Here is a 25130-nt window from a genome sequence, read left to right on the forward strand (position 1 = left end):
CTTTGGACAGAACTCTGCGCACTATGTCTGGTGGTTAGCAGGCAGAGCTCATCAGCTGACTAATACCATTCCAAATAGTGAAGCATGCTGCTAACCACGTCCTGCTATCTGGTTGCTTCTCAGCAGCAGAGACAGGGAGACTGGTCAGTATTGGGGGAAGGATGAATGCAGCCCAATAAAGAGAAGACCATTGAGAACACCTGGTTCCGAGCACATACCACCTCTGACTGAGGCAACGGTTCACATTTCATCACATTGACCAAAGGCATACATAATAGACATGACATCACTCTGACTGTCCTTGAGTAACCCAGCAAAAGGACCATAATCAGGTCATAATCAGTATATGTCCTCATGATTTGCTACCTGACTATACTGTGTGCGCTGAAAAAAAATCTGGTGTTAAATACATTTCAGATTTGAACACCCAAGAGAAATTGTGAAACAACTCAGTAAAATACATTTATTGCCAAAAAAGTTGTCTTAGTCCGTCCTTTTTAATTTTTTTCACACAAAAATATCAAAATACTTTACAGGGCTTTTAATCTGAATATTGTCAAATTATTTTTGATCAATTCTCTCAAACAAATACACTGTACAATGACAACATGCTTGTCCTTTTTAAAATTCAGTGCTCATTTCTTTTAATTTCTTTTTTTTCAGGGAACAATGCATTTAAAATGATGCATAGTTATTACTTGGTATTCAGCGATACATTGGAGAGACCTCACTGCATTTCATGCAATTCCTATCCCAATAGAAAACTCGCTCTCCATCAAACCTCATTCAGAGCAAGGTGCTTAAATGTTGTAACACATAAAATATACACAGTACGACATTCAGAACATGGATTATCTTGGTTACCCAAACTTCAAAGCTTAAAAGAATGAATGTGTTTCTACACAAACATGTTAAAGTATACAACTTGTATTCCAACAAAATGGAAAAGGTACTAAAAAAAACAAATGTACAAATTGGGCCCAAAGCGCCCCAGTGCAACATGAGAAAGAAACGGCTTCAGAAATCCTTCGCACCACTCCTCAGTCAATCTCTTGGACATGCTTGTGTCTGTCTGGACAAACTTGGTCAATTGCAGAAGCTTCCACTCGGAGTCATGTCATCACGTTGGCTCATGTCTTCATCAACATAATCAACATTCTCCTTCTGTCATTGCTACAGTATTGATTACCGACTAGTGAGCTGCAAGAAGTTTCTGACATCTACATTAGCTGCTAACAAAACAATCTAACACTCAATATATCACATGTTTGGGAGAGCATGTTCAAGATCGCAAAGAGAAGTCAGGAAATATTTGAAAAAGAAGGCCTATGACAATATAGTTAAAGAACACAGGAAAAAACAAAATCACTTTGTAAGCCAAACAGGCCTCATATGAAGAGTGGAGTGGAAGAAGAGAGAAGCTAGTCATAGTCTCTATGCTGGCTAAAGTCATGAGCATGGGCACAGACGGCCCATGCAGTAGAGATGTAACATAGGAAGTATGTCTTCTCAGTTTGTAACAGCTACACTATGCATCATACACTGTAGCGACAATATTGAATAATATTACATCTTGGCCGTCCCCGGCCTTCTCCTATGACACACACTGTGCAGGCTTTACTGTAAGCCTCTCAATCAGTCCTTGTTTCTCAGTTCTCTGAAGCACAAACAACTAAAGAACATTGCATCGGAACAAAAACATTACCATAGAAAATGATTTGACACTTCGGTTACCACTATACGCTTATTCACACATTTCACCTTTTGAAATCATCAGTGAGCTATCAAAAGTATAAACGGGTTCAGGAAGAGTCCTTTCACTTTACCATGTTCCCCAGATACAAAACATTTTCAAAGAAAGAGGAGAAGAGAGTGAGCCTTTGGGCTCATGCTTCTCTCTGTAAGTCTAGCATCGTTAAGGCATTATCTATCCAGTATTGCTAAAAGAACATCTAGTTGGTGAACATGAGAAGATTATCTATGTATGAAAGTAACACAATAAACGGACACTTCAGGAGGAAGAGTGCAAATATACTCAGATAAATCAAAACCTGTCAGTGCCTAGTGGCCTAGTAAGTACCAAGCATCCTTTAGAAGGTACTATGTTGATTTGCTCTGTTAGCTGCTAACATGCAAAGTGCTCACTTGTTTAAGAAAAACAATTCATTGCTAATGTACAATTTCCAAATGTTTGGTTTCTTCTGCTTAATCTCGATAGCAACTGGAAGGATATAAAAGTCTGAGAAACTCTCTTGGTGGTTTGGAATCAAATCTGGTGCTCAACGTTTATGCTGATGCCAGTCTATAGCGGGCAATAGCTTCATGTTGGACATGTGGGTTCTGGAGTCATTTAAATAGTTATATGAGATACAACTTTAGGGGACACTCCAAGATTTCTGGTGGGCATTTATATCCAGTGAAGGCTCTTGTGGTAATGAGTCAGCACAACAAGTTCAACAATGGAAAATAGGTGGCAGAAATATCTGAGGTAATAACTAGCTTAATGTTGAAATGCCACTAACCACAAATGACAGTATATCTATCCTTTACATAATAAGTGCATGTGGGAGGCTGCAACATTTAGAAGATCTGGATGGGGTGAACACAAAGGGAAGACAACATATCAAGGAAGACAGTTGGGGTTGCAAAAGCAGTGGCAGAAGTGTCTGAGCTGCTCACTGACTGGATGGAAACTGTGGGTCATTAACGCTCAGAGAAGAGTGGACACTTCAACCCTAAAGACAAACCCATGAAAGTCCAGCTCTGCCTCCATAAGCAGCCCCATTGGTCTAGCTAACAAATTAGTGCAATTTAAGAAGAGACCACTGTATTCATGCTCTCTGAAAGCTGCCTACACAAGAAAAAAAACCTATGAGAAGAAACTCTGATATAAAAGAATTTCAAAACACCAAAAAACTTCACCTTGACATTTAAGTCCATCCTGTTATACATTCATTCAAAAGAGGGCGCATGAGGAAGATGACAGAGGAGAAAAGTTCTTCATTGGGCTGTGATGCCTGATATATCTTCAGTTGAGCAGCTCCTGTGGAACCAGGTTACCTCACCCGTTCTTCTCTCCGCCCTTCTCTCCTGACGACTGTAAAACACAATTTCACACAATGTTTACAAAAACTAAAGACATTACAAACTGCACAATCAAATGCCTCTTTTCCACTGGGCAGCACAGTTCGGTTCAGCATGGTAACCTTAGATCTGCCAGAAGTACTCTTACTTGCCAGGCAGGGTTTATGGATGACTACATTACTATGGTGACAGCAGCACGACACAGTGTAGCCCACTGATTCATTCAGTGAAGAAGAAAAACACCACACAATAAAGTGCTGCATGGCGAGTCAACATTTGATTCTAAACACAAGACTCTTGCCAAGGTGAATATAAACAGCGGTTTATCTCTAGCACAAACATTCTGATTCTGTAGCAACACCCTTTTGGGACCCTTTGGGAATGCTTGGTAACCCAACAAAAGGGTTTCAAAAATAGGTACGGCACGGCTCGCTTATGTGGTGAAATGTCCACCTTTTGCCGAGCCTCAATGAGCCAAACCGCACCGATCAGTGGAAACGAGGCTATAATGAGAAAGCCTTCAGTGTTACCTACCCCTGTCTTGTGAAGTGCGTTGTCCTGCAGACCAAAGAGGCTGGCTCCCTGGGCCTGCAGGGGGGAGGCCATGGTTGGGGACAGCAGGTTGGGTGAGTTAGGGCTGGAGGTGAGCGCTCCGCTCAGCGTGAGGCGCTGCAGCTCTCTCTGTCTCTGCTGCTGCAGCATCTGACACACCAACACCTGCTGCTCCTGGAGAGGTGGGAGGAGAGACAGAGGGATGGTCAGCACACCTGGACACTGGGATGGGTTAGAGGGCTTCACTTCTTTAACATGTAGGAGACTCACCTCTGAGCTGTATGCTACGACTGATTATTAGGGCCACGCCAAGGATTTTTAAAAATGAAATTATGAGAATTAAAATCATAATTTTTCTATAATTAAGTTTTAATTTTATGTAAATAAATACGTAATTTTATGAAAGAAAATATGTTATTTTTCGAGAGACAAAGCAAAAACATAAATGAGGAAAACATAACAGGACACCTAGGAAACGATGGCGAGAGCATCTAATGGCAGCGCTCTTAGTTTGTGGTGCTGATTTGCCAAAAGATAAAACATTTCCTTATTTCTATTGATTTATTAAACTTCACAAGATGCTCCACTGCCTCATTTGAATTTAGGGGAAAATATGATTTTTCTTCTCTAAAATAACACAGCCTAAAAATACGACTTAACTACTTTGTTCTTGTAATTACTTTATGTCTCGTAAAATTACGATTTATTTTTATAATTATTTTCTTAACACCAATATGCAGTTTTGTCACATTATATGTTTCTGTTTTTGCATGGCAAAAGATTAACATTAACATTAAACATTGGAGATTGAATCGATTAAAATGATCATCACTTAAAGGCAGCTTTTGAAGCATTACGTCTTCCCTCACTGTTACATGTTGGTGAGAAACCTACAGTAACTGGTGCTCTGTAAGCAGAAGTGTCATCCATGTTATACCAGATATGGGGCGACTGTGGCTCAGTTGGCAGAGCGGGTCGGCTGATGATCAAAGGGTTGGAGGTTCGATCCCCGCCCTGCCACCTGTGTCACAGTTGAGACACTTCACCCACATTACCTCGTGTGAATGTTGATAGTTAGTCTGCTATCGGTGTATGAATGTGTGTGTGAATGGTAATGTGGGAATGGGAACAGGTCTCCCTTGCAAAAGAGTCTTCGGTCTCAATGGGATATACCTGTATAAATAAAGGTTAAAAAAAAAAAAAACCCTTCTCTTTGTTTTCAACACTTGGCAGAAAGTGATAATTTTCACACCATGGGTTCTTCAATGTACTTTAACACAATCAAGAACACACCCTCAACCCCTCAGTCATCAAGGTAAGACATCCATTCTATATTTACTACATATCCACAGTGTGTGATCGGTCCCAGGCTCCACTAGACTTTCACCACTTTGCAAGTCAAATAGAAACATGCCGGCTGGTTTCCTGTTGGAGAAATGAAGTCACACACTGACTCAAAACCTCAGTGGCTAGTTAGTCATGAGCTACTGCATGTCCTCCCCATACTAACCTTTAAACTGTCATTGCTATATCAACAATAATTCAAACTGAACTTTTATATAATGTTAATATTCCAGCATTATGTTTCTTGTCCTGTGTGTCATACTATATCTTTGACAGTGCTGACTGTTCTTACCCCCCATCTTGTCTGTTCAATAGGAAGCCAGTCAGCACACATTTGACTTAGCTTTGCATAAACTGGTGACAGAGGGAAATAGCCTGGTTCTCTAAAGTGAACAGAGTCAGCCTACCAGCACCTCTACAGCTCAACAATAAACACAATGTAGCTACGTTATTCAATCAGTTCAAAAACACTAAATGATGTTGTATGGGCAGGGTTATTTCTTCATTGCTTTGCTTGGCAACCTCTGTTATGACTCCGGCAAATCATTTTTTACAAAATGTTAATAATGTTGTGATAAAATACTTGATTTCTGAGTAAGCCTAAAATAATATCACTGTGATACAGGCATATGAAAAAAAAACTACAAAACTGATTGAGGATGGAGATGATTTGAAATAAAGGTAAGTCTATAAGCAAATAGAGTACTTCTGCTCATTACAAGTCATATCACTACAAGTCACATGACACAACTTCACAGATGGAACAGCAAGTGTGAGTGGGGCAAAAAAACTTAAGAATCTCTGGATTTAACGGTGTAAATGACATGATTTTGTTCACAGTCCAGAAAGAAACCTTGGCTCTCCTGAGTGAAAATTGTACATGGTGAAAATGACAGCTGAGAATTGGACAAGAGTGCAAGAAGAGTGTAAGTAATTACAGGAGTGAAGTTCTGTGAGGTGAGGAACTGCTGGAGCTGCTGCTGCTGCTGCTCCAGGAGAAGCTGCTTCTGCTGCTCAGACAGGAGAGAGGACCTGGAACACAACACAACACACACGCACACACACACACACACACACACACACACACACACACACACACACACACACACACACACACACACACACACACACACACACACACACACACACACACACACACACACACACACACACACACACACACACACACACACGTATCCCTGGTTCAAGTTAGAACTGTCAGCTACCTGACATCATGTTATAGTCTTTCAATAAAAAAAATTCAAATTAATTTTTTCTTCAGCTGATGATTTAAGGTAGAGAGAATGAACTTTCAGTTTCTGTTGATTCTAGCACACCCTTTGGACAAAGGCGGTAGTGTTTTTATGATACCAGTGCCTGCTGTCCTAAAGATCTTTGTAATGTAAGTGACTGTGTCAGATTAACAATGATGATGATGGTGAGGCAGATTTAAATTTGATTTAGTCACATTCGGGAAACAAAGGATGTTCCTGACTTTGTGTCGTCACACATTTTGTCTAAGTTCCTTGGAAGTTGGACTCGAGCATATATATGATGAATAACTACAGTAGATAAAAAAGCTTTGTTTTAACGGGTGGTCCTGTTTGCTGTTAAAGGTCATATATGATCATCTGAGAAAACATTTAGACTGATTCATAAACAGTTAAAATATCTGCATTGGAAGTTTTAAAGACAAGACTGTGTAGTACGTACGGGCTGGCACTCTTGGGAAGCTGGAAGCCCTGTGCCAGAGCCTGGGGGTTGAGTGGTGGGGGCTGGGGGCGCAGAGCGGGGAGCAGTGTGGGCTGGTGAACAGGGGACTGGATCACACCGTTCAGAGCGCCCAGCACACCGTTCAGATTGAGCTGAGGACTGCCTGTCAGAGAGGCCATGAGCCCGGGTTGATTGACAGCCAGGCCGTTGAGCAGGGGCTGGCTGAAGGGGGCGGGACTCTGCTGAGGAGGAGGGGTGCTGTGGAAGGACAGGGAGGAGCTACTGCGGGACGGACTACCAGAGTGAAGCTCCTGGAACACACAAAAAACATAATTTCACCTTTTTCAGATCTCAGTTTGCTTTGGATGTACAGTCAGTGCTGCCGTGGCATATCAGTTTACAGTGGATGACACAGTGTAAATGCTTATAAATGCGATGGTAGCAACAATATTAGACATCATTTCCGTCATTATTTGAGGGTTAAGCTCACGCGTTTGTTACAAAGTTGAGGCCTGTAGCAGCCAATAATGTAATAACGCCCTAAAATGTAGTAACTACGCCAATAACGTAATAACCTTTCTGAACCAATAACATAAGAACTTTTGGCCCAAAATGTAAAGTAGGGGTGTTTTAGTGGCAACATGCCAACAACCAGCCTATAATGTTATAACTTATTACCTTATGAGCAAAATGTTATTACATTATTTGTTCAGAAATTGTAATAATCTTATAATTGTATTATGTTATTGTTATTGGCTTTTATACCATTCAAAATAGAAGGATTATGTTATTGTCAGTTATTACATTATTGGCTGCAACAATGCTTAGAAGTCAGAAATGTTCGATACAGTTGTTCTACAAGTTCTCACCTCAGACGAGGTAACAAAGGAGGTGTCATTCAGGAAGCAGCTTTTGGACAGTGGACTCTTATTGTTGCTCAGGGCGTCTAAAGAGAACACAAGCATTAAGACAGGGAGAGATCATCAAAATGAAAGGTTTACAATAAACACACAAAGAGTTTTTATTATTGATGTTAAAATGCCCCAAATGTAGCATTTTTACTGACAATGCAATGCAATGATGTGAGACAGAGGCCATTGATCCTCTGATCTGGCTGTGAGGGGAGGGGTGAGGAAAAGTAGAGAGTAGATGGTGGTGAGCATGCAACATGACACCATAGTGACATAGTGTTTGATATGAAAGTAAAAGGAGATTCAGACCTTGGCTGGATGAGAGGAAGTGGACCTGTGCAGAGGAGTGCATGTGGGCGTGGAGGACGTGTGGAGTGAAGGACACGGCCATGTCCGTGTTGAGCAGCTGCAGCCTCTCCTTCTTGGCCGTGAGGCTGAGGATCTGGTCCTGGAGACGCTGGTTCTCCTGCTGCAGCGAGTGGAGAGACTGAAGCATCTCCACGACTACAAGAGGCACGGAGGAGAGATGTTAAGGTCTGGTTCCATTGGTACATTTTATTATGGGGGCATATACAGGTGCTGCATCTCAAAATGTATAGAATATCATGGGGAAAGTCCATTCAAGAAGTACATTTTCATATATTCTATATTCATGACACAAAGTGAAATATGTCAGGCCTTTCTTTTGTTTTCATTTGGATGATTACGGCTTACAGCTCATGGAATAATAAAAAAAATCCAGTATTTCAAAATATGGAAACATTACATAAAACCAATCCATTTATAATACAGAAATGTCAACCTTCTAATAAGGAAATGTATTTATTTAACTGTTGGTGTAATGAATCGAGAACATAAGAAAGTTTCACTTTAATTAAATTATAGAAAATAATGTAATTGATGTTCTAAATGTTTGGGATGCGCCTGTGTGTGATGCAGACAGGGTTTGTCCAAATGAGTCAGTGAAGGCCAACAACAAAAAGGTTCCAGTTAACATTATAAAGTAAAACCAACTGTCCTTAAACATGCTTCAAATATTGATTTCATGTATTTGTACTTTATAACGTGTCTTATGAATTTTAATCTTGCCCCTGTAAAGCACTTTGAATGGCCTTGTGTCTGAATTGTGCTATATAAATAAACTTGCCTTGCCTATAACGATAATTGGAAAACGAGTGTTTCACTGGAAGTCTCAGTAGAATTGAAATGTGTATTTATTGGGTAATACGCAATAAACTGCATCGCTCTAATCATCTTGTGAGTGTCAGTTTGATCTTTGAGCCACTGTGCTGTGCGTCGTCTAGGCTCACTCACTGTTGACTCCCATCTCTCCGTTGCCGTGTTTCTCCAGCAGCAGCTCAATGTGAGAGCTGGCTGCTGGGACGTTGTCAGGCCGGAGCCGGACACCTGAGGCCCCCAACACGTCTCTATGGTCCAACAGCAGAGGAAGACAGCTCAAAGGAGACCTGAGGAGAAGACCAACAAGGAGTCAGAAAATAATTGAAATGTTTTTATTTTTAAAATCACCATTTCATTTATCGGATCTTTTTTTATTTTTGTTTACATTTGATTTATTTAATTTATACTTATTATTTTCTTTCTACTTGCAACCAGAATGAGTATTTTTATTATTATTGTCTTATTTTGAAAAAAATATTCAACATGTGTTATATCATTTATTTCCATTATCTTTCAATGCAGAGGCAATGCTCATTGTTCTTATGTAAAAAAAAGAAAAAAAAAGAAAAAAAAAATCAAAAGGGTAACACCTGTTTTTCTGTACAGTGATCATCTTTTTTGTTGTTGTAAAAAAGTCATTCCTCTAGCCTTGCCAGGAAACCACTGTCAAGACCCTGGGGCTGTGGTTAGTGTGTGTTTCTTCTAATCCCTGCAGTCACTTTGGTAGTCAACCACCTGCTGTTTTTCCTGCCCTTTCTTGTAACTGGTTACAGAAACTGAAACTGATCTGACTATACAGCTAGAGTAGAGGGAAAATGTACCCAAATGATGGATGAAAGTTTCATACTTGAAACAGTGTTGTTCGACTTGCTCACTCATTTCCATGAACTCTGTTCAGGAGTTATCATCAAACAAATACCATATGAGATGAAATGAGACATACTGTGAAGACAGACTCTCTCTGGGTGAGTTCCCCTGACACGGGAAGCGACAGTCATCCAGGTCGGACTCTATGAACGGGAAAAGAGAGTCATTAGTTTGACTGGTAGGCGTCACAATATCAAGAGATTAAAAAAGTATGTCAGATTCTGAGAAAGGAAAGAATAAGAGTGACAGGAGAGGTTCTTTTGTGGAAGCTTATCAATCACTCGCTTAAGAAATGAAAGATAAAAGCTGTTGATGTTTGAACAGTGTGTGGCTGTGACCTGGCAGTGAGGTCTGGGCTTGGCTCAGTAGTGAAGGCAGTGTGGGGGCCGTGGACAGACAGCTGGAGAAAGGCTGGGTGGAGGGCAGGCTGTAGGAGGCGCTAGAACCTGGATGGACCTATGAGACAGTGAACAGCAAAGACATCAGGGTTTTTTTTAATTCCATGGGCCGTAAGCCGTATTCATCTTAATTTAAAAACAAAAGAAAGGCCAAAGAAAGGCCAGACATATTTCACTTTGTGTAATTAATCCAGAATATGTGAAAGTTTCCCTGTTTGGACTTTTCCATGATATTCAATTGATTTTGATGCATCTGTATTCTCCAGAATATACTCAAAGGAAGCAACTACGTGTTCAAAATATACGCTGAAAGCACCAATGGTGAGGGTCAACAAGTGTTATTTAAGAGGGATATTGTGGTGTAGTGGAAGCAACAACTACAGTAGGTAGCCCCTCATGTTATGGTCTCGCAGCGGGGGGAGAAAAAAAAAGTCGCAGCGGTGACTCCGGTGGCAACTCCACAGTAAAAGGAAATAACTTTGGTGTTGTGGAGAGAACCATCTGTTGGGGCTTTGCAGCTAAACTCACCATTCAAAAGACCGGTTTGATTATCCATCTATTCTCACGGAGGCTTGGCGATACGCAATGTATGATAATGTTACTGCTTCTTTATTTTCGGACTACAGAGCGGGACGAGGGTCATAGGCGTGTGTGTTAATCGGCCGTTAAAAAAAAAATTGACGCCGCTGGAACCAGCAAATGTTCGGTATATATATGTTAAATGAATGAATTATGTAGGCCCCGCAAAATCACTCCACACACAGAGGCAAAGCTGTTCCTCCCTGCATCTAGCATTCTTCTACTTGTGAAACACTTTGTGACTATCTTTAGAAGGTTCTACTTTATCTAAATAGAGAGGATGGCCTTTTTTGTTGTGTGGCTGTGAAGTACCTGTGTGTTTGAGACAGCGTTGACTGAGGGGAGTGATAGTGAGGAGACGTGGGATGAAAGGAGTCCTGAAGAGAGAGGGGTGCTACACATTCCCCCTCCACCCAGAGCCAGGGAGGTGCTACACAGCCCTCCACCCAGAGAGAGAGGCGTACTGCAGCCCAGTGTCAGAGGCTCCTTCAGGCTGGAGTAGATACCTAAGAGATGAAAAGTAAGCTTAGTTAGCATTGTTTAATTACTTATTCTTACGTTCATTTTAGAAGTTGTAAGACCTCTAAATGACTTAACACAGACGCCACCTGGTGTGTTGGTGCACACACCAGAGAATCAATCTGTAAGTAGGGCAGGATATCACACACCCAGACACAGCTGCAGCGCACGCACAAACCACTATCTAGGACAATATCTCTGCCTGGTACACATCAAATAAATACCCTGACACAGATTCACTAAAGATTCAGAATTTTGAAAAACCAAGTGTGTGAAAAACACTACCATGTACACTGTAAGAATGAAAAGGTGAGGAAAACTCAACTTTTAAAAGGCAACTGTCTTCACCAGACTTTTGATCTTTGAGGCCAAATAATACTCTCAGGTTCTAAGGACAACTGCCTATATTTGAGCCAACTGATTATCTTTTGTTGAGATAACTATTTAATGTAACTTCAAGTTTTGAGCTCTACAAACTAAGATTCATAATGTTTTGTTCAGAAAGTCTTTCGGACAGTTTAACACTGTTTAATGTTAATGTAACCAACATTTTGATCCACTCGGTTTGTTATCTGTATTACAGATCATTAGTTGGCTGTTATTGTCTAAATTCTTAGTATGTAGAACTCAAAAGTTTTACACATAAGAAAAGTACATTTTCATTACAAATGAATGATAAGTAATCTCAACAAAAGATAATTAGTCTGCTCAAATGTATGTGTTGTGCTTGGCTCTTTGTTGCAGTGGTTTGCTCTGCTACACTATCAGGTCCTGATATAGAGATAAGCTGCTACTGCGCTGCTCACATCAAACATGGGTAATGGAAACATTTCAACACGTGAGAGTCAGGCTGCAGATCAACACACCAAAGTGAGTAACAGATAGTGGAGCCTGTTTGTCTTTTAGTTCAAACACACGCTCACGCTTCAAACACAGGAAGCTAGAGGGCTACCACACACCCACCCACTCACTTATGGCGCTTTTCCATGATATAGTGCCGACTGTATTCTACTTGCATTTAGTACTGGGCCCTTTTCTGGAGGTGCTTTACCATTACATGATACAGTAGTACCCTTAATAGCACCGCCTCTGTGTTGCTGGTCGTCATAACAGCGTTAGCGGCTGATGTTAGAAGCCAATTTGTCACATTTTGTTTTTAGATGAAGTAATGTTCAGTGCTCAGAGAAAGGCCCTGTGTCATAGCAGGCTGTCTTATTGCTTGATTTAGTTTTTCATCCTGTAACGTTAACCAACATGCTTATGTGTGCTATGATCTCAGAGTTGCTGCTACAGACTCTCTAATTTTGTTTGTTGTACAGGATAGTATGCCCCCCACTGGTGACACTCTGACCAATCAGTGGTCTGCAGTGTTTCACATCATCGTTTTAGTAGGGGATAACGGGGTAAGTAGGCACACTTTTTACTCTAGTGAGAATTGCTTATCACCTAAACATCTTTCAATAGTCATTCCTACATTAAATTGAATCCTTAAGGTGTTGGCTTGAAATGTGTACCCCTCACTTTTTCTATCTTATTGTAATAAAGAAGAAATTAATCATCAAAGACACTCTTACACATTGTGACAACCAACCCCATCAAGGGGTCGGTTGTCAAACACTCTGGGGTTGTTTGTCACAATGTTATCTCAATGGGAATAATCTTAAAATGAAGGCAAGCAAGTAGAACTAAATTAGAAAGTTTAATTGCATTGTCAAGTTGACAACTAGGCCTACATAACTTACTGTAGCCTTGGCAGCTGGTCTAGTTTGGGATGCACTGGGTTGTTTTGATTTTGTTGCCCTTTTTTCTTTTGCATGCTAGCTGCCTTTTCCTGCTCTATTCTTTCCTTCTCTGGGGTGTCAGTGAGGATACAGCTTGACAATTTATTTAGTTATTGGGTTCCTTTTCTGACGACCAACCCCAACTTGAATTTCTTGCTAGCATCAAGGCCAACAACCATCTGACAACTAATTAGCTTGCTAACCACAATCTAAACTATAGTTTACCCTTCACACTTTGTATGGGTAACAAGTGTTTTGTTATAAACCCATTGTGTAAAAGCCTAGAAGAAAAATACTGAGGAGCTAAATATTTTCAATTTGACATGCAAAACACAAACAGTCGTCTCACCTCAAATTCAGCAGTCTAACTCCAAGGAAGACTATGTAGGTGACCTCTGATCCCAATTCTGGATATTTACATACCAACATTTCACAGACAGCGCCTTCTGGTTCCGAGATATAACGATTGTGACAACCAACCCGTGTGACAAATTACCCCGTTCTCCCCTACCTGGTAGCTCTACGGAGTAGTGACCAAAAAAAGTAGGTACCAGCAGGCCAGGCCTTTTTTTTCATTTAGTGATAAGTTGTATTGGACTCACCGGAGCCGAGCAGTGAGCTGCCGCGGCCTGTGGAGAAGCTGCCGGCGGAGGAAGAGGAGAAAGAGGAAGAGGAGGAGGTAGAGATGGAGAAGGAGGAGGTGAAGGCTGGGTGGGGGAGGGGGGTGGGGCTTGTGTAGAGTGAGGAGGTTAATGCTGGAGGAGGAGGAGGAGGAGGAGCTGTTGTGGTGTGGTGGTGGTGGTGGTGATGGTCCTCTTCCCTGCGCTCGCGGTTCTTGCTGCCTCGCGGGCGACCTGGACCGTGGCTGCTCTTGCTCTTGTTGCTGCGGTGCCTCCTCTCCCTGGGTAGCACTGGGTGCGGGGCCTTGTCCTCCAGGATGGGCGGCGTGCTGAGCTGGGACGGCTTGCAGACAGACTTGGAGGGCTTGTAGTCGCCAGAGGAGGAGGAGGAGATCTTACGGATCTTGCTGCTGCTGCCGCCGCCCAGCCCCGAGGAAGACGTGATGCGCATGATGGAGCCGAAGGTGGAGATGGTGACCTAGGTAGATAGAGAAGATAGATAGATATTTTATTCATCCCATTGGGGAAACCCAGGTATCCAAGTAGCTCAGTCAACAGACAATACAACTGACAAATAACATAAAAAACCTTGTTCTCGAAGGGGCTGGAGTTGCCCTCCGACCGGTCGTGACCCTGTGACCCTGCCAGTGGGCCGTCAGCCGGGGTCAGAGCTGGTGGCTTGTGGTATTTACTGTCCTCTTCCTCCTCCTCCTCCTCCTCCTCCTCTTTGTGCTCCTCCTCTTCCTCCTGCTGTACGGCTGGCCTCCTGTGTCGCTCCTTGATGTGTCTTTCCTCTCCGCTCTGCTCCTCACCACGCTCGCGCTCCTGCTCACGCTCCAGCCGCGACGACGATGAGAACTGATGGAATGAATCCTGAGCAGATGACAGCGAGCCACCTCCCAAGAGATACACACAGTTCAAGTCAGACTCAAATGAACTCTATCAATTTTCATCAATTTATGGGTTGGTACACCATAAATGTTTGGGAAAAAAGAAATAAATTAAACCGCTTTTTTGTTTTGTTTTAAATAACGTTCGGAAAATGATTTGAACATGTTTTGGAGACTCTAATTCATTAATGTCCCATCATAAATAACACATACTATTAGACTAGAGATGATAAAAGCGAATCTGCAGAATCCGTCTGCCCAACTGAAGATTGACTTTACCCGAGTTGACGTGAACCACGCTCTTAGTCGTAGTTACTATAAGTAGCTCGTAAGTGCAATAAAACCTCTTGCAAGGAAAAAGCCTAAACTTTATCAATATAGATCTGTTCAACATGCATTAACATGAACCTGTGAACATCAGCTACAAGCTAACTGTGACAAACAAGCTCAAAAGGAAGCTGTTTCTATGTCGTCTGTGTCCCCTTTGCTATCGTTTAGCTGTTTAGACATTTTTGTAAATGTTCACACCCATATTATCAATAGTGTGTACGTCACTTTCTCAACAGTCCGTGTGTCGTTCTTATCGTGGTACCTGTGTTGAACGGGCTGGACGAACAGGAAGAGGAGGAGCAGCTCTTGCCATTGCTTCCTGTCTTCTTGCAGCGATGGCGGTGACTGTGTGAGCTCAGCTTCTTGGACTTTCCCTCGATGTCTTTGCTGCTGTGGTGGCTGGAAGAAATCTGCACCAACACACACACACACAGGTTCATCACACAGGATTTTTTTTTGTCATTTAGTCGCCGTAAAATGTATTTAAATTGTGAAATTATCGGTCAAAATCTTTTCAAACCTTTTCTATGCTGCTGGGGTGACTGGAAGAAATCTGTCCAAAAACACATAAGTAATTACAGGATTTTATTGTCATTTAGTCGCCTAAAATGATTAAAAATGTCAAAATGTTTTTTATATAATACTGACTGAGGGATTGTGGCACTGATTTTCTCAAGCCTCTTTTCATACCTTTTCTATGCTGCTGGGGTGACTGGAAGATATCTGCACCAAAACACACAAGGTCATAACAAAGATTTGAGTCATTTGCGTTGTTTTTCACTTAACATAAAGTCAAACCTAAAACGACCAAGGTTATTGTTGCACGTTTTTTTTTTTTTTGCATCTTGACCTTTCATCTCAGTGAGGAGCATCTTTTCATACCTTTTCTATGCTGCTGCTGGTCACTGCTGAGCCCAGGCTGTCGGACGACTTCTTGTGGCGCTCTTTTTGCCGAATCTTGTCCTTATGACTCTAAAGAAGCAGGAACACACCAAGTCAATTACATTTTGAGACCATAGCTATGTGATGTAGCACACATTAATATTAGAATTAGCTATTCAAAAGTTTAGTTCTGATGAAAAATTGCATTCAACCAGTTCAAAGCTGTTACGCTAAACCTATATGCATTTGTGTATATTTGTTGCTTTTTTAAATTAGAATTGCTGTGTTGCTTAAGCCTTCCGAACCTGACACATAACATCACCACCAACAAAAAAATGTATAATAATTATGGTACCGGACAGTAACTGTATCGGCCGATATCCAAAACCAAGATATCGAAATCGATCGGAACCACAATGAGTGGATTGGTGCATCCCCACGGCAGGCCTTACCTTCCTGGGTCTGTGGTGGTGGTGTTTGTCCAGGGAGGGAGAGCTGGAGCGACCTCTGGAATGACTGAAGGAGCTGCTCGTATTTTCACTGGAGCGCAACTTCTTCTGCTATAAAAAAAAACAGTGGACAGACATAACATGGTGTCAAGGCCAAATCAATGGCGGACAAATGTTGACCAGCTTGGATTTCCTTATTTTGGGATGTTCTGTGGTCCATCTTACCATCTTGTTGTAGTGATGTTTGCAGTAGCCACAGTATTTGACATTGTCAGCTTCTGGGCCTTCCTCCTCACACAGCAGCCCTGCCATCTGAGCACTGGAGCAAAGGAATAGCAATGTAAATAGGAGTTAGTAAGTAAACAGTGCACACTCAGCACAAATATCCAGCTAGGAGAAACACATTGTAAGTGTAGACTGCAACAAGGCATTCCCTCTGATGACTGGCTCTTGCTTCAACAAGTGAAATTCAGTTTGGTACGGTATGGTTTGGTTTGGAGTGGTGAACCTAGATCTGTCTTGCTTTTCCACTTCATGCAGTACCCTTACTGGGTAGGCTGGGTTTATTCCAAATGGCGATAGCCGCTGCAGCCACGTAAGTATCGTGACATCACGGGACACGGTGTAGCCCACAAATAAATTCAATGAAGAGGAAGAACGTGACACTGTTAGCATAGAACTGTGCTTCGCCAAATTTTCTCTGAACACAAGACTCGCAATTGCCGAGGTGACTACTAACAGTGGTTTATCTTTTCTGTCGACCAATCAATGGACTAAAGTGTGTAGCTTTGGAGACCCTTTAGGATGGCTTGGTTCGCCAAGTAAAGGGTGACAAAAATAGGTAAGGCACATTACGCTTATTTTGGTACCCTTCCCAAATGTTTGAAAGTGGAACGTGCTGCTTTAGCGCCTGTAACGCATCTACGTGCCTAAACCAATGGTTTATGTAAAATGCCGATTTTCTACGCCTCTAGCGTGCGTTAAGCGTTTGGTGTGGGCACACCTAGGCTTTAGTCTTTACGCAAATACATCCATGCTGAACAAATACCTTACATGCCACCACACACACACACCCACACACACACCCACACACACCCCTTCCTTAACACTTACCAGGTGACGTGAAAGGCCTGTCTGCAGCCCTGTCTGTTGCAGGTCATGCAGGCTCCACAGGCAGCCTTGCTCTCCCTGCCGTGGTCCTCACAGATACAACAAGTCTGGTGAAGCAGCAGAGATAGAGAGAATGGAAGTCAACAAAAGAGAATCATTTGTAATCACTATTATTATTATTGACAACAGGTGATGTTGCCGTGTAGACAAAGTTCACAAAGAGTTCAGACAAAAATGCAGATGTGGAAAGCTGTTTAAAGTTGTGAAGTCTTGTGAGGTCTGGTCTCTGGTTCCATGTGTTGCGCTAGTGTTAGCGAGGCCAACTCGTACGTTCATGTTGTCGGGCCTTTTACAGTTCACTATTGTGATTGCAGTACGGGAAAGAGAAGAAAAAAAACGTCCTTAAAGGCCTACTTCACCGGTTTGAATATGAAGGTGTATTGAATTCTGAGATCCTATGTAGTATAAATGTGCAATTTTTTTTTAAATCGGTTCATCCTAGCCTGAGAAAAGGCAGAAAGAGTGTTTTTTTTAACCCTATATTTCTCTTTCTCGTGACATCACAGAAAGAGAAATATAGGGTTAAAAAAAACTTACTTTGTAAATATTACTGTGATGTCTTTTACTGTGACATCACAGTAATATTTACAAAGTAAGTTTTTTTTTAACCCTATATTTCTCTTTCTGTGATGTCACGAGAAAGAGAAATATAGGGTTAAAAAAACACTCTTTCTGCCTTTTCTCAGGCTAGGATGAACCGATTTTAATTTTTTTTGCACATTTATACTACATAAGATCTCAGAATTCAATACACCTTCATATTCAAACCGGTGAAGTAGGCCTTTAATTTGAGGCCGGCCGCAGTTCTACTGTAAGAGATTAGGAAGTTTTGCTTGTCAGGACAGCAGATGGGGCTTTCAAACGCCGGGCGGTTTGCTGCGAGCTTGCCGCTTTGTACGTTGAAAACTGCCGACCAGATGTGGACTTTAAAGAGCTCATGTCTCGTTGTGAATTTGCTTTCAAAGAAGAGCTTTTACCTCGGAGTTTTTTTGTTTCCTCGTCGCATACATTCCTTGTCGTTTCCTTCTCATTTTTTACAGCATAGGTTTAGGATGGCTACATAATACTCTTAGATTTGAGAGCTCAAGGCTTCTTGCGTACTGTGTGAGAGCAACATCTGTCTTCACTGACATGTAAATGTGCACACATGTTCACAAAATACATGTAAGCATCCACATGATGTGAGCAGTGCACACAGGAGCAGGGCCAACGCTTGCACGCACACAGAGCTTTTGTACTTGTGTTAGCAGGGTTGACCGCTGTGGGGGGGGGGGGGGGGGGATGCGTGGGGCAGAAGAGGCCTAGCAACAGGTGCGGAACAAAGGAACAGCAGGCTCTTTACCTTTCTCTGCCTGGCCTTTTCTCTCCCACTCCCCACATCATCCTACTCTTGCTCTGCGTTCCCCTGGAGGATGTCTATGGCTGCGCGGTGCGTGTTAAAAGGGAAGAGTAGTGGCTTCTCAAGTTTTCACTGTCCATTGTAACGCTGTCTAGGAATGCAGGCGGCCAAATGTGGATGAATGGTTTTGACAAGGAGGGTGGGGTGGGGGGGGGGCAAGCTGCATGCAATTTACTGTAGCTGACACAGTAATATGAAACCGGGCCACTCAAACACTCACATGTGTACATTTATATGCATGCATGCAGACGGACACGAAGACACAACACACACACACACACACACACACACACACACACACACACACACACACACACACACAGGAACAGAAACACACACACAAACAAAGCCACAGACACACACGGACGCAGGCATACACACACACACACACACACACACACACACACACAAACACACACAGCATGCCAGCGACTTGCTGCTCAGTGCGTCAAATATTGATTTGTTTGTAATGCGCATTGCTTTAAAAAGACCTGCCCTGGTGCATGCTGGGTACACAGCTCACTGCCGTTGCTGTACATACTACAAACCTGCCAACTATCAAAGACTACACAAGCAGGGAAACGGGAACGAATGGATACGGTTACAGCAGGACCGCTGATGTATGATAACGTTACATTGGCATGAAAATCAAACATGATTTGGAATTTGCTAAATTTCCTTTCTGGAAGTCTGAGCATGATATATTTGATAAGGATATGTTCAGTGTGTTTTCCATAGGTGGTCTGACTCTGTTAGGACTCTGTGTGAGGTCCCATTATCTTTGTATTCCATCAGTCAGTATGAACAGTTTCACGTGTAAACATTTATTAAACACAGAGATGAAATGAAAAACAGACTTCCCAGTTCAAGATCAGCCATGCTGATGGCTTAGCTAATGATTATTTTCTTTTTATCTTTATTCTTATCACCTGTCGTTTTCTACAGCATGTCAAAAATGTCCATCACAGCGCCCTTAGCCACAGCTTTAAATAGTTTTTGGAGAAATGAAATTCCTCTAATTGAAGCGGCTGCAAACAGTATAACTGTTTTCCATGATACCTGGCTTTTAAAAGTGATCGCTTCAGCACAACTCCATGTATAACAACAAGTGAATGTGTCGTTCTGCCCCTCGACCTGCCTCCTCTATTTCTGCTTCGGTTGGAATTCAAAACCACATTTCCCAGAGTGACTTTCAACAGCCTCCAGAGAGCAGGCGTGACCTTGCCTCATTCACTGTGAGTGTAGGTGGAGAGAGCCACAGTGATGCAGAGCAAAGCACCACCCCCACCCCCGTCATAGGAGGAACAAGAGTTGTGCTGTTTTTCCCACGTCCCAAAGCTGAGTAACTAGTATATGGTGGTTTGTTTGAACCGCCTGTTGTTTGTGGGAGATAAATAGCGACATCATATCTCCGAGGGATTGTTGACGTTGAAGGAAAAGTTTGGGCTAAAAACAATGTCCCTTCTCTGAAAACTTGCAGTGTCAAAGGTTCATGGTAAATGCTCTGGAGTTAGTTGTGTGAAAGTTAGTGGCGCTAACTCATAAGTTTTTTGGATAAAGGAGCCAATATTTTATTGTGGTTTAACAGATAATTAAAAATGACTGTACAAGAGCCAAGCTTGTTGTCCTTAAAAAAAAGGAAAAAGGGACGCTTTTCAAAACGGGTGCCGCTTACATAATTTGGTTAGAAAGTAATGATGTTTACCTGGCATAAAGGTGCAGTGTGTAAATGGAATTGGTCTTTTTCAGAACAGACTTGGTAGAAATGGAATATTATATTCATGAGTATGTTTAAATGAGTGTATAATCACTTTGAAATATATATTTTTTTTTATTACCTTAAAACAAGCCTTTTATATCAACATAGGAGCGGGGCGTGCCGCCATGTTTCACTGCCATGTTTTTACAGTAGCACAGAATGGACAAACTTAACAGCTTTAGTCCTATTTATATAGTATAGTGAGCGTCCTGGAGAAATGCAGCTGTTGGAAGACAAAGAAGAAGTACTATAGAATAAATAACTCAATACATCTTCACCTCATCACTTGATATTGCGGAAAGACTTGAGGCAGTGGTGGATGATGCCATCTTTAGTAACTAGCTTCTTGTCCTTGAAGCCACCGTAGCTTCTGTAAATTCCCAGGACGGGACCTCAGAACTGATCGTTGCAAACTAGATTTTTCACCAAGATGACCCCAAGATACACCTTTATTACACACTGCACCTTTCCGTGTCTCTAATATCATCTCTATTAACAGATGCTTGATACTTTTGTTCAATCACCTCAAAAAGACATGCATTTCAGATGAATCAGTCACTTTCTGTCTGTGGAGAAACACTGAAAAGATGTGTGTGCTTCATCTAAGTTCCATTGCACTCAGTTCAAGCATTAAAGCTTCTCTCTAGTCAGCAGTGTGTGTGTGTGTGTGTGTGTGTGTGTGTGTGTGTGTGTGTGTGTGTGTGTGTGTGTGTGTGTGTGTGTGTGTGTGCGTGTCAGTACCTTGATGTATCTATCATGCGGGACGTACTGCAGGATGATGGGCTCCATGGTGAGCACGTTGGCAAACTGCACCTCTGGGATGTAGAGCGCACACACCACGTGGGCCCAGCCTGACGGGAGAGAGATTGGATCAGAGAATGGAGATCAATGGTGAGTGAGGAGGAGGCATGATAAGGTTTCCTATTATTGTGTTAGGGCTGAACCCTTATAGTCCACCAAACCTGAGTCCACCAGAAACCTCATTGCTCGGACCAGATTTCATTGGTCGCTTACAGTGTTGGGAATAACGCCGTTATTTTTTCAGTAACGGCGTAATCTAACTAATTACTTTTTCCGTCGTTACAACGCCGTTATCGTTACTGAACGTTAAATGCGGTGCGTTACTATGAATTGATTGAATAAACTGTGTAATCCGAACGCACCCCTGGCTCCATACTACACAAACTGCTAGTGAGGAGACCGGTGTGTTTTAAGTTGTGTTTTATTCAGTGTGGATGACACTATAACTGTCAGTTAGCGCCGTCACGTCAGTCAGCCGGAGCGCCTGTTTAGTGAAGTTTCTTTTTCTTTCTCTCTCTGTTGTGTGAGCGTGCACGTTGCCGCAGTAACCACCTATCAATCCACGGTTGAAACGTGCTCTCCCTGAGTTTGTTTGCATCGCCATTGTGAGTAAGTGCATGGAGTTTCCCGATCTCTATAAATTATAATTTATGCACGTTAATAAACGGCCGCGATTCGCCGGTTGCAACAGCTGTTTAGCGTGTCATCACGAGCCGAATATTGCTATTGTTTTTTTCCTGGGATCTGTATGTTGCTGTGCATGTTAAAGAAGGAAATAAACAGCGGATAAATCCTTACTCCTCCTCTCATCGTCTCATGCTTCATAGTCTGACGTTTTTGGCCTTAAGTGGTGTTTTAGCCGACACCCCTGAAGTGAATCCAGTGATATAGCAGATCAGCACGGTACATTCAGCAGTTTCCTCTACTACTTTTGTTGAGAACAAAATACTTGAAGTGCAGGATAAACCTCTTGCTGTCTGTTGATGTGCAATGAATATTGAAGGTTATGTAGCCTACAAGTAGGCCTACCTGTCTGTTCTACTCATTTCAACTGACTTGTGAAAACTGCTCAGAAAAATCAAATTTTTTGACATATAGCAACTTTTTTTTTACAGTAGGCTAACGCAAATAGCTACTTTCCCTGGTAACTAGTTACTTCTATTATAAAGTAATTCAGTTACTAACTCAGTTACTTTTTGGAACAAGTAGTGAGTAACTATAATTAATTACTTTTTTAAAGTAACATTCCCAACACTGGTCGCTTAGTAACAGGAATAAACAAAAACAAAAACTCAAGAAAAATATGAAATAAATAAATAAAATCAACAACTGCGCCTTGTTAAAATAAATCACAACCTATTTGGCTTCACCATATGGGAATGTATTTTGAATGGACAGACACAGGAAGTGATTGGCCAGCATTAGTCGGCTTTATTTCAGGCAAAAGGAGGCGGTGCTGTATAACTGTGTTACAGAGGGTTCATTTACCTCCACTGTCCGTCCTCTTGAGGGCTCCATTTTTGTGGGGACACAGCTCACACCTCTGGGGCAGGACAGGACAGAGGAGAGAGAGAGAGAGAGAGAGAGAGCGAGAGAGAGAGAGGTTTGTCAAGAGTGGCGTTAAAGGTGGAGTCAGCAATTCTGGAGAACGCTGGTTGTCAAAATGACTTTTTTGTCAAAAGCTGTGAATATCTCCTCAAGATCCACTACCAGTACATACTTTGTGTGCACTGAAAAAAAATCTGGAGTTAATACACAGCCTAAGCTCTGTAAACTGGTATGTAAACAAAGGGTATGTAAACAAAGAGAGCCCAATATACCTGCAACATGCCCGTTCACAGAGCATAGGCAGTGCATTGACACCAGATTTGTTTTTTTCAGCGCACATACAGTACAGGCAGGTAACGGATTGTGAGGAGAAGATATTCACTGACTTTCACAACAAGCATTCTCCAGAATCACTGACTCCACCTTTAATCCAAACAGGTGAGGCAGGAAGAGCAAAACGGATGTGTTGTTGTGTCGTGCTGGTTGTGTTGGCATACTCACCACGCGCGCAGCCCTCTCCTGTGACTCACACTTCCGACAGAACCACGGACCGGTGGGCACCTGGACAATGCCATAGCATGCTGGGACACAAACACACTACAGGTTACCCTTTTTTCATCCATAATCCGCTGAAATTTCCCAAACACAAACAGGACTATAATACACATATAACATGTTTACAGCTGAATTTGTCTTTTGCTTTATCTCTGTCACATTTTAATTTTCACCATTTCCTGGAATGTATTTTACACAGACATCTCTTCTATTGTGCTGATGTGATAGTCATGGTCAAATAAAGCGTAAAGGATAAGTCAGTGATTCTGGAAGATGTTTGCTGTCAAATCACTTTCTGTCAAAATCAGTGAAAATCTCCTCACAATCTGCAATCTGTCCATACCGTGTGTGCTGAAAAAAAGGTTGTGTTAATATACAGCCTAGGCTCTGTAAACTGGTATGTATGTCAACAAAGAGGGCAGACCATAGTAAGTAACATGCCTGTAAATAGAGTACAGGCTGTGTATTGACACTAGATTTGTTTTCAGCACATCATGAGGAGATATTCACAGATTTTGACAAAAAATGGTGTTGACAAAAAGCATTCTCCAGAATCGCTGATTCCACCTCCACCTGATGTTTGTCAGCTCCTTATAATCTTACTTCATGACATCTTAAAACTCTTTCACTGACTTTGCGGAACAAAATAATCTCGGGGCTACTTGAAAACTTCCCCTATAGAAGTGATTCTATATTTTATTTAATAATTGGCTCAGAAATAAATAAAGTTAACGCATCCCATTGGCTGCTCTCATTAAAGCAAAAAAGCAAAGTGAACACAAGGTAACACCGTGTCCAAGCCAAACCGGCCGGGCCTCGCCACCGGGGCTGTTTGTCGCAAAAACACGCCTCTCTTGCAGTTCCTACGTCGCCAAGCCAACTGGGCCAGACAGCCACACACACACAGCGCACGCACAAATAAACACACACGGATCTCCATCAAGGCGCCATCCTGCCCCAGTGTCACCCATAGATGGTGTCAGCATGCTTGGCCCTGTGTGTTTAATCATGTGTGCTGACGAGAGGAAACAACAAACAGCCCTACACGCCTACCTACCCATACCCCTCCCACCCACACACACACACAAACACGCACGTAGACAGCGGCAGACCTACCGAGCAACCCACCACCGACCTATCATCACCTCTGGCCGCCGCCACAGCTGCCCCGCTAAATCGCGCGCTAACGGCCGGGGCTAACGTTACCTTGGTGAACGGCGACGCTGCAGCCGTGTCCATCACAGTACACCAGCGGGTTCTCAGCCCAACCTCGCTCGTCCGAACACACGCAGCAACCTCCGACCATTTCCCGCATGCTTCTCCCATATGAAGGAAATGTTATTTTATCCTCCCCAGCCAACGAGCTTAGACCTCGCCCCGGGGCCTGACAAGCGGTGGTGCCGCACCGGGCATAGTCGTGTAGTGGTGGTGGTGGGGCCGCCCCTCGTCGGGCGGTCTTTAGCGCCGCGGATGAGACTCAAATCTCGGCGTGGGGGAGTGTGGTGGTGCTGCCTGGGCTGCCGCTCCGTTTTTTCCGTGATGTCCTCTCCGTGCCCATAGAAAGCGATGCAGTGCGCATGCTCAGACCTGCTCCTCTGGGTCAGAATAAAAAAAAAGTCAGAGCAAAAGGCATAAGTTATTGTTATTTTTAACACGTGCCATCCATTTTTCGCCGAACGTTTCCAGACCCTGTGTGTATTTAAAAAAAAATCTTATCGATGTAAGAATACTGTATCAAAGGGCTGATGTGTTGGAACAGTTCTCTAAATGAGATCAGTAAAACATGTGGATGTATCAGTC

At 42.5% G+C, this 25130-nt stretch overlaps 1 protein-coding gene across 1 annotated transcript; it reads right to left on the reverse strand.

Moving 5' to 3' along the window:
• Positions 1-484: 484 nt before the first annotated feature.
• On the reverse strand, positions 485-24866 carry LOC307251833 (protein AF-17-like). Its single transcript, XM_080029258.1, has 21 exons — positions 24537-24866; positions 23277-23356; positions 22716-22770; positions 21168-21277; positions 17212-17315; positions 16324-16417; positions 16102-16209; positions 15650-15739; positions 15030-15177; positions 14136-14443; positions 13530-14025; positions 10940-11133; positions 9989-10106; positions 9727-9793; positions 8919-9070; positions 7914-8108; positions 7563-7639; positions 6694-7004; positions 5919-6012; positions 3619-3810; positions 485-3097 (listed from the first exon to the last, which is right to left on the reverse strand). Exons 1-21 carry the CDS (start codon positions 24643-24645, stop codon positions 3062-3064), a joined length of 3138 nt encoding a protein of 1045 aa, XP_079885384.1. The 5' UTR covers positions 24646-24866; the 3' UTR covers positions 485-3061.
• Positions 24867-25130: the final 264 nt, after the last annotated feature.

The sequence above is a fragment of the Ammodytes marinus genome (genome assembly GCF_949987685.1).
Source record: "Ammodytes marinus genome assembly, chromosome: 6".
Classification (NCBI taxonomy): domain Eukaryota; kingdom Metazoa; phylum Chordata; class Actinopteri; order Uranoscopiformes; family Ammodytidae; genus Ammodytes; species Ammodytes marinus.